This window comes from Dendrobium catenatum, unplaced genomic scaffold (genome assembly GCF_001605985.2).
Source record: "Dendrobium catenatum unplaced genomic scaffold, ASM160598v2 fragScaff_scaffold_1456, whole genome shotgun sequence".
Taxonomy (NCBI): domain Eukaryota; kingdom Viridiplantae; phylum Streptophyta; class Magnoliopsida; order Asparagales; family Orchidaceae; genus Dendrobium; species Dendrobium catenatum.
In genome coordinates this window covers 886660-897180 of record NW_021319918.1, presented here as the reverse complement: position 1 = coordinate 897180, position 10521 = coordinate 886660, and the positions used below count along the sequence as shown (strand labels likewise).

Here is a 10521-nt window from a genome sequence, read left to right as displayed (position 1 = left end):
GGTTAGGAGAGTAGATGTATTAGATTTGACTTATGTTAAGAAAGGTAGGGGTAGACCTAAAAAGACTTGGTTAGAAAATATTAGGAATGACCTTTCTTTATTAGATTTAAACGAGAATTTGACTTTTAATAGGACATAATGGAGAAAAAGGATTCATGTAGCCGACCCCACATAGTGGGATAAAGGCTTGATGTTGTTGTTGTTGTTATTGGAAGATATTTTGGTAATCCTTAAGAGTAAAAGAGGGTCTTGTGAAGAAAAATCAAATTAAAATTCCTTCTTGATATGTTCTCATTAAAAATTTAAGCTTTTGTTTACAGCTAAAGCAAGAACCAACAAAAACTAATTTGAACCAACCAGCTAAAGAATTTAAGTTGGACGGTTAAAGTGGAGGAGTGTATCGGGCTTGTTGTGTGATAGAAAAGTCCCCTTCAAACTTAAGGGAAAGCGTTATAAGATTGTGGTGAGACCTGTAATGCTTTATGGTGCAAAATGTTGTCCATTAGGGCTGCAAATGAGTCGAACAGAGCCAAGTAGTTACTTGTTCATGTTTGAGCTTGTTTATTATTAACTTGTTCAAGCTTGGTTCAAGCTCGATTCGAGCTTTTTTGTTTGCGTTCAAGCTTGATTTGTTTAAAAGAATAAATGTTCATATTTGGATTGTGCTTAATTCATGTTCAATTTGTTTTTGCTTATTGATCCTTAAACAAACAATCTTATCAAGCCTACAAACAAACAATCACCAAGAGTCGTTCACGAACATATATAGGGAGTGATTTTGATCTATCAAATGAGCCCGTACACGAATAAACAAGCTCATAAAATGATTCTTTTTATAAACAAGCTTGTTTAAACAAAAAAAAACTACAAACATGAATAAATATCTCTTGTTTATGAACAAATTCATTATAATGAAATAGCATAACATAAAATAATGTAATTAATTTTTTATATCATAAGAATAACTTATTATAATAAAACTAAAAATTATATGAAAATATACAAAATAATGATTTTATCAAGCTTCTTATCGAGCTTATTCATGAGCTTTAATTGATATTGTTCATGAACATAAACGAGCCGAACATATAGTTGTTCATGTTTGTTTATTTAATAGTTGAGTATTTAAAATATTGTTCAAATTTGTTTGATTACTTAAACAAACGATCATGAACGAGTTGTAATCGAGTCGAACCACAAGTAACTTATGAAACGGTCAGTTCATTTGCAGCCCTATTGTCCATTAAAAGAGAAGTATAATATTAAGTGTTATAGAGATGAGAATGCTCGGGTAGATGAGTGGCTTTAGTCTTAGAGATAGGATACAAAACGAGCATATATGTGAAAAGGTTGGAGTAGCTCCAGTGGAAGATAAGATTAGACAGTCTCCTTAGATGGTTTGGCCACATAAAACGGCGGCCTTCTGATGACCAGGTTAGGGGAGTAGATGTATTAAATTTGGCTTATATTAAGAAAGGTAGAGGTACACCTAAAAAAACTTGTTTGAAAAATATTAGAAATGGCCTTTCTTTATTAGATTTAAATGAGAATTTGAAAGCTTAATGGGACAAAATGGAGAAAAATGATTCATGCAGCCGACCCCACGTAGTGGGATAAAGACTTGATGTTGTTGTTATTGTATGATCAGTATATTAAGGAATAAATAGAGAAAGATCTATCTGTACAAAGAATACTATACGGAATACATTTAACTTTTTATGTTAAGTAATTAATTATACAGGTAGAATGAAATGTAACAGCCTCCTCCTTAAAGTTCCATGGATATTGAAAATACATCAATATTTAAAAGTATAAAATATGCTGTAAAATAAAATAAAAAACTGGCCCATGTGCTCCTAATGAAGGAAAAATGTTTCACAAGAGCCTAACGTGATACTCATTCGAGTTAACATAAGCATATTTTTTTTATATGAAATTTACCATAAGCACTATTTGCCGTGGCAGCAGCCGCAGAAAGCAAGCTATCATAGCAATTCCTCATTTCTATCACATCCTGCAAAAGAGATAATCCAACTTCAAAATGGGCCATTGATCTTAGAAAAAGGGGAAGCATTAGCATTGATGCCAGATATCTCATAAATCACGTCATAAAAAGACAGGATGAAAGAGGGTAGCATCAATAATTAAATTTGGTCATACAAGAAATTACAATAGCCCAACTTGCATCTTCAAGCGGTGAGAAGTCAACAGCATAGAAGTTTTTTGAATCAAAGGACAGGAATCAGCATAAACATGCAAATCAGTAATAATCTGATAGGAAGTATTTGAGCTCGCAAGTAACCCTAAGGGCAATACTTGAGTTCGCAAGCAAACCTAGCAAGAATTGACAAAAACAGCGAGAAATCGGGCCGATTTCAAAAAGAAATCAGCAAAAACCATGCAGGAAATATAGTAGATTGGAGAAGAAACGCAAGAGAAATACTTTGATTTAATTCACGAATTTGATTTAATTCACAAACAAGAAAAACAAAGCAAGATATAAATTTCTTCAATTCGACAGCAAGAAATACTCTCCAAATCTCTATCAAAGCCTAGAGCCCACACAAAAACAAACCCTAGATCTCAAAATTTCAGCAAATCTCAAGATACCCAAACCCTAGCCTCCAAAAGACTAATTAAAGCTAAAGGAAGCTTACAAAATCCCTAAACAGCCCATAATTCAAATTTTCCCTCATAAACACTATTTAATTAAGCAAGTGGGCCCACTAGAGCTTCCACCCCCCTTTGTTCTGCCCAAAGCCTTGGGCCACCGGCTATAAACATGAACCGGTCCCTGTTGGACCGGTTCAGCCAGCCCCTCCTGGGCCGGCAGCGTAACATAATCATCATCTAATAAGCACACAACTAAGACAATTAAGATTCCAAATCATATTTTTATTGTCATTATGAAGAGTTCAGATAGTAAAGGTTCTCACTATAAAAGAAAAAAATGAACCTGACAAATGCCACCAATATAAACCGTCAAAGCAAAAGCAAAAGTTAAAAATAAATTAAATTAAATTAAATTAGAATTTTAAAAATAGAAAACAGAATAAAGAACCATCGTATGATGAATGTTTTTGGCTAAAAGTATTGTTAAACCACTAGGCCGAAACAACTCATGAACTTGACCGTTACAAGATGACTACCGAACACATGAAGCAACACAGGCAACCAAAAAAAAGTGTACTTTATCTAGGTAGTTAGACCCATGGTTAGTTAATTGAGTGCCGAACAGAGACAACCTAATGTCACTTGAAATTGCAATCTATAAATCCAACCTTTGAGAGAACTTAAAATACTTCTTTCTTGACTTGACAACTTACAAAAATGTTTAAGTGGAATCGAATCAATCGATTCCATTTACAGATACCATCCTCTTAAATCCTTCTTGAGCTTTGAAAGTGAATAAAAAAGTTATAGCTAACAGCCAAAGGAAGCAACTCATCAATTCTTATAATCTCCACTCAAATGCCAAGGCTTGGACAGGTTTCACTACCAAGCAAAAACAGGAATCATGCAGAAAGTACCAAATACCGAAGTGTATTTTTTTTCATAGAAATGCCAATCAAACAAAAGCTTCCCAAAAGTTATATGTCCAAATAATTAGCTGTCACAATTTGATGGTGATATATCATCAAAAATCTATCTTGATTACGTACGAATCTCGCGGCAAAATCAAGTTGGAAACTTCTAAAATTAAATTTGGGACCATCTAAACTCCGATTTCAACAAAATTATAATCGAACTAAAAGTCTCAAAAAGACGAACCCAACGACACCAAATTCGACTCAATCTGAGCTCAAATGGGACAAAATTGAAGACGCGAAGCTCATTTGGAAGTTTCAAACTATAAATTGGATGACCAAACGGTTTCCAAACGTTACATGCTTATAGTCGAATACTCGAATCGAGCGGCTCGATGAGACGAATACAACAAGCCCAAGATTGTTGAATTCTGACATCATCAAGGCACTAAAATACTCGATAAACAATCCATGATCAAAGGAGTTGATATCGAGCGTCCATTCAAAACACTCCTAACATGCCCTTGATCTCCTCCCTACTTACTAGTCATGTCACTCTCAGAAAACTATAAATAGACCTCTCATTCCTCATGGAAAGGAGGAGGAAGCAGGGGAAACAAGGAAGAGAATGAAGAAAGAGAGAGAGTTTTCTTTCCACCAGACTCCTCGACCACCGATCATTGCTGGACTTTTGCCCAGCCACCGACTGAAGCCGGACTTCGGCCCGGCCATCAACTGACGTCGAACTTTTGCCCGACGACCATCTGATGCAAGACTTCTGTCAGGCCACTGATTGAAAGCGGACTTCTGCCCAGCCGCCGACTGTCGCCAAACTTATTCTTGACCACTGCTTATTGTCGGACTTCCCATGATAACTATTGTCAGACAAGTGTCTTTCTAACCACCGTCACCCGCCGACTACTGTTCTTCCTACCTCAGTCACTCGACTACAGTTTTTCCGACCTCCATCACTCACCGACTATCCTTCCGACCTCCGTCATCAGAGAACGGTCTTTCCGACCTCTGTAACCCGACGACTAAGGCCCTTCTGACCTCTGTTGCCAGACTATGATTTTTCTGACCTCCGTCACCCGCCGACTACAATCCTTTCGACCTCCGTCGCCAGACTACAGTCTTTCTGATTTCCTTAGCCAGTCCACTACAGTCCTTCCGACCTCCGTTGCAAGACTACGATTTTTCCGACCTTTATTGCCCGCCGACTATGGTCCTGTTAACGAAACGAACATGCCAATATTGATTCTTCTAATTCCTACCATGTAATGAATTATATATGATGTATATTTGCCACATTAAGTCAAGGCCTTCCCCCAAGGAAGAGCCCTCATTTGTAATCGATTGTAAACACTAGTGAATTCATTCAAACTGGGCCATGCCCCGTGGTTTTTCCCACTTCTCAAGGGCTTTTATGTAAAAACTCTGGTATTTCTTATGAACACTGCACCATCTCTTTTATCTGATTGTATGCTGGATTTTCATACAAAACTAAGATGTTAAATTGCATATTTCTCTATCGCAACGAATATTCCAGAACACAACAATAGGAAATAGCAGTAGAAACAAAAAATAATTGTTGAAATCAGAATTTTAGCAATCTCGCCAAGCAGGTTTTAAGAATTTAATGGAGGAAAAACAAGATAAAAACACTCTTGATTGAATAGTAGAAGAAAGAAAATAATGAGATACGGATCTATCTCTCCCAAATCTCTAGACGCCGCTAGAGCACAAAAACACCAAGGAAACCATAATTCTCCAAAATACCAGATAACCCTAACCCTATTCCCAACCTCCTACATAAAGCACATAAAATAACTCCCAAAAGGACTAAACAGCCCACCTAATTCAAATTTTCCCTCCTAAACCCTCTTTCTCTCTGTCTACTTAAGCCGTGGACCCCACAGGAGGGGGCAGAACCCACCAGGGGTGGAAATAGCAGGCTTACGCCTGTTTTATACAAGGGGTCGGTCGAAGTGTTGAGTCGGCAGGACCGGTCCCTCCTAAACCGGTCTATCACAATTCATCCATGTTTCATGCAATTTAAATGTCCGCTATATGCTTAGCAAACCGCATTTTTCCGATGAAATAATTAGGCAAAGTATGAAGCTCTTGAAACCATTCAACAATCTCAGACTAACAATGGCTAGTTTTATCCATCAACTATGAGCTTTGGGGCATATTTGGTCCTGGCAAACTAACTAGCTTAACCTAGCTTATGTTTAAAGTATCAGCCAAACACAAATTTGAGTATTTTCTAAGCCGAGTTAAAAGAAGTGTAACTTAAGTTTGCTTAAGGAGAAAAGCAAGGATAAGTTAAGCTGGACCTTGACCCACCTAGCTTAGCACTCTCTACCTTCCCCCTTATCTAGTGATCTTTACTCTTCTCCCCTCCTCAGTGAACTTAGCTCAATCCTCTTCTGCTGTTTTTTATGTACATGTTTGCAATTTGTGGCTAAGGTTTAGATTTGGGTTTTTTTTTTTTCTAGGCTTAACTTGTCCTTTGCACTCTCATCTTCATACATTCAGTATGATCTCCAATTACCCCTGCAATATCTCATTTTCTTCCCTACTCTATGATCTCAAATACCTCATGGACTTTGGTACCCTATCCATCATCCTCTCTATTTCTCGGCACCCTTCTCAGCAACGATCTCTTTGCCAGCGAGGTGTTGTTATACTATGAACAATTATGAGGTTTTCTTATTTTTTTTTTATGATGCTTTGATAGTTTTGGAATTACTTTTGTTGATACATGAATCAATATTTGCTCAACAATTTAAAAACCCTATCCATTTCATCGACTAGGGCTTACTATGAATCCCTATTACTAATGCTTAATAGCATCAAGAATTCAACAATGTCACTCCTTCCACTAAAAGATTCATGGTAGAGGCACAAGTTCTATTGTCCTGTGCTTATTTTCAACTGCTCATAGCTTCATCATGAGTAGTTTGATGCAAATGTGTTGGATATAGCACTAGCTAAAGATGATGTATGAGAAGAGGCTATAAAGGTGCCGAATGTTATTTTTAATCATATAAATTATATGATGTTTGGAACAATAGATAAATAAAGGAGTATCTTGTGTGATTGTATTTAGGTTAGGTCTGAAAAGGACTAAGTTATAACACCTTCCCACTCTTTGAGGAGTATGAAGCATTATGCAAAGATGCAAAAGTAGTTAGTCATCATGGGTGCAATAGTGTGAGAAAAAGCAAGAATCCAAGTAGCCCAGAAGTATGAGACACCCGATTGGGAATTTAATAGCACACAGGGGAGTCCAATGATAGCCTTGATTTGACAACCTTTACTTAAATAATGAAGTTTTTCATAATACTATGTTGGGCCTCAATGCAAATATCTATTTGCCGACAATCAATGAAAAATTAAATGGGTATGTCGATGATCAAAAGACATTTTCATTGTTAATCAACCAATTCAAACACCTACTTCATGACATCACCCATCTAACAAAAATAGTGGTAGTGTTGAGAATCACAAAATAAATCATAAGGAAACATCTAGGAAGAGAAGCCTACATGGTATAGAAAATCCAAGATAAATGCATGAATATCTATGCATAAACCAATGTAAGTGTGATCTATATAGCAATGCCATTGAGTACAACATGGAAGAATGTCTTGAAAAGTTGCATGATATTCCTAATTTGAGCAATGTTGGTTATTATGTGCACGTATATATCATTAACTATAATAAGGACATCAAGTCATTAGTGATGCATCTTCTTGAAGTCGGCCACTATATTGAGCAGGAGGTGGAAGATATTTCTCGATATCATGGCCAATCTTCATGGGTTTATGGAAAAATACTCTGACTTAAATTGATGTGTTTGTTTATAGGATTGTGAGGGGGGCTTATTATCGGCGTTTGCTTTGGGCCCATTGAACACTTCTTTAAATGAACTAGTTACTTCGACATAAAAACTTCATAATTAATGTGATTGTCATTTTCTTCTATTATTTCCCTTATATATGCATGCATTCTTTCTAACCTAACTACAAATGCGCCTCACAAAATTAAACTCTATTTTATAAACCATTTAGGATAAATGCCTCACAAAGAAATTAAGAGAAAAATCACGTATCATACTTATCATTCTACATAGATAAAACAATTTTCTTTTATAGTACAAGTTGACATAGTGCTTAGAAAATAAATGTGAGTAGTGCAATAGATAAGTGAATGGATTTCTAGGTACAAATTCTCGTAGTGTCCCAAGCTTTGAAAAGGGCTAGCAATCCTACAGGCTCATGGAGTAGAAACAATAAATGAGAAGATTCATAACAAATAACTAAAGGTGCACCAAGGATGAAATTAATCATGCATCAAATTGGGAAAAATTTTCTATTTACATGCGTGGAGGTTTTACCTTAGTTCTAAGTGCATATAAGTGTAATAACACATGTTGTGTAACATCTAACAAGTATCCTTTGAAATCATGAACAACCAGTCTCTGTTGTAATATTTGTAATCATCGTTCAATATATAAATAATTTATATTTCCCTCATTATTGCACAACTTGAGAAAAGCTAAAGTTGTCATGTAGAGATGTTTCAAAACTTTTTTTCATTATTTCATGAGTGACAACTCCATCAAACGACTGAAGCCAAAGAATTAAGTGAAATTTATTTAAAAAAAAAAACAATAAACAATTTTATCAGCTCACAAGAACTTATCTTTTTAACCAAACAAACGGCTCAACTTAGCCTACAACTTCAGTTCCAAAACCTTTCAGCTTAAATTTGCTCAGCTTATCCTCTCTTAAGCTTACATAAAAAGATAATCAAACAGGCGTTGGTTTCAGTACAGGAAAATATGAATGGGGATAAACGAATGTATAATTTCAATCCATAATATGACGCTTCAGCACCAAAACCAGTTAACTCGGGCAAAAAAATGCAGCTTGTGAGGATGCAGCACATCATCCCATCAAATTCCTTCGAATCCCTTCATCGACCTCAACCCCGAAACCAGATCTCCCGGAAACCAAATCCACTGAGGCATAAGCGAACAGAGAGAGAAAATACCTGGGAGGCCTGGAGAAGCTCGTCCTGGCGGGCAGGAACTCCATAATCTCTTTTCTCCTTGAGATCCGCGTTCTTGTGAAGGGAAGCGAATCCTCTCAGCTTCCTCAGAGAAGTCTTCATTGTTTTCCACTCCGAAACTCGAAGAAATCAATGAAGAAAGGAGACGCACTGATAAACAGGTTCTCAACACACAAATCCGAAGCTTTACTTTCCTGTGAAGAAGAAGATGTCGGGCAAGTAGGAAGAATCGAAGGGAAACCACAAGAGTGTCGGAAAAACCCTATAAGAATCGAAAATCCAAAGCAGCCATGATCTCGGTGAAAGATTCCCTCCTCTCTCTCTCTCTCTCTCTCTCTCTTTCGGTTTCCTTGGTCTTTATTGTCGGTCAAAGATCATAAATTTGACGAAGAACGCAAATTTGCATCTTTTGTTGGTTGGTTTGACATTAATTTTAATTATTGTTTTATTTTCATGACAAATCATATGAAGAAATTTCTAAGTATGAATTTATTTTTTTTATGATAATAAATTTATGTTTTAAAAATCAGAAAACTTTCTTAGACTTTTTTTCTATGATTTAAAAAATAAAATTTTAGCACATAGATTTCATTTGGGATAATATTCTTACTCATTTCTAAAATAATTTTCTAGTATAAAAATTTTTAGTTTAAAAATTATTAAATAAAAAGTTTAAAAAAATTAAGGGGATTTACATACATACCACTTTATTTCATACTATTTACACATCTAATATCTAAAAATTTAATATTACATGCTATGGATGATAAGAATGAAATATATGACATATATGAGTGCATGGAATGAAAATATTAAAATTTATAAGATGGTATAAGTGATAAAAATAAAATATATTAGTGATATATTTGATATTAAAATTTTATATAAGTAGTAGCCATGTAATATTAAAATTTTGGTGTTATATATGTAAATAACATAAAATAAAGTGGTATGCATGTAAACTTTTATTTTTTTTTTTTGGGGGGTGGAGTCACATTTTCCGATATATTTAATAGTCGGCAATTCAAAGGAGAAATCTTCTCAATCTTTGTTATAGCTATTGGGCTAGCTATTGTTTCGTCGATCCATCGTAACAGAAAATCAACTCGTATCAATCAATCGAATTTGCTGAATAATTAGTTAGAATTCTTCTATTTTCACATAGAAATTAACTAAGACAAACTCATACATGCATCACATACATAAAACTTGAACTCAATACCTCAACAGACCAAAAAGAGCTACGAAACTCACGATGATTTCGCTAACCAAAAGTAAATTTAAAAGGCGAAATGAACAAATTAAAAAGCCTTATTGCCAACCTCATCATGCATAAGCCACTACAAAAGTTAGTCACCACTAACTATATCCACATAACAAAGAGGCACTCACTAAAAAAAAAAAATCCTAATAGATATGAAAAGTTCCATCACTAAGAAGCAATATTCTATCATTATTAATCTACAATGAAGGAATTTTCATCTCTCAATTTCTTCTATAAAATAGCCATCAAAAAGGACTTTTTAGTCTGCAATAATTAATACATCTATATTGGAGAAGGAAACTGATTGAATTTAGTGCTGAAAATTCTATTAACTAATTTGAAATTTTCTGCTTTAGTGGACTGAGCAATTATGACATAAAAAAAACTTCATTAATTTATGATTGTGGATGAAATTTTGATCTATGATGATCACTATTTTCAATGAAGGATATTGACATTTCTAACATAGCATGTGTTTAGAAACTGAAATTCTATTGTGTGATAAGTATAAGGATTCAACTACAAATTTGACTAAGGCTTCGTTTGGGACGGCTTTCTTCCTGCTTCTTAAAGCAGATTTTTAGTACAAAATTTAAAATTTTTGTACTAGAAAGCCGCTTTAAGAAGCAGGAAGACAGCCGTCCCAAA

At 35.1% G+C, this 10521-nt stretch overlaps 1 protein-coding gene across 1 annotated transcript in view; it reads right to left on the bottom strand.

Moving 5' to 3' along the window:
• LOC110103456 (uncharacterized protein At2g33490-like) overlaps nt 1–8968 on the bottom strand; it is a 34700-nt gene extending 25732 nt beyond the window's left edge. Inside the window, exons 1-2 of the mRNA XM_020832185.2 lie at nt 8592–8968; nt 1942–2014 (exon numbers count right to left, since the gene is read on the bottom strand). Of these exons, the coding sequence (XP_020687844.1) occupies nt 1942–2014; nt 8592–8711 (193 nt within the window). The 5' untranslated portion in view covers nt 8712–8968. The remainder of the gene's footprint in view (nt 1–1941; nt 2015–8591) is intronic.
• Between the last annotated feature and the right edge of the window lie 1553 nt (nt 8969–10521).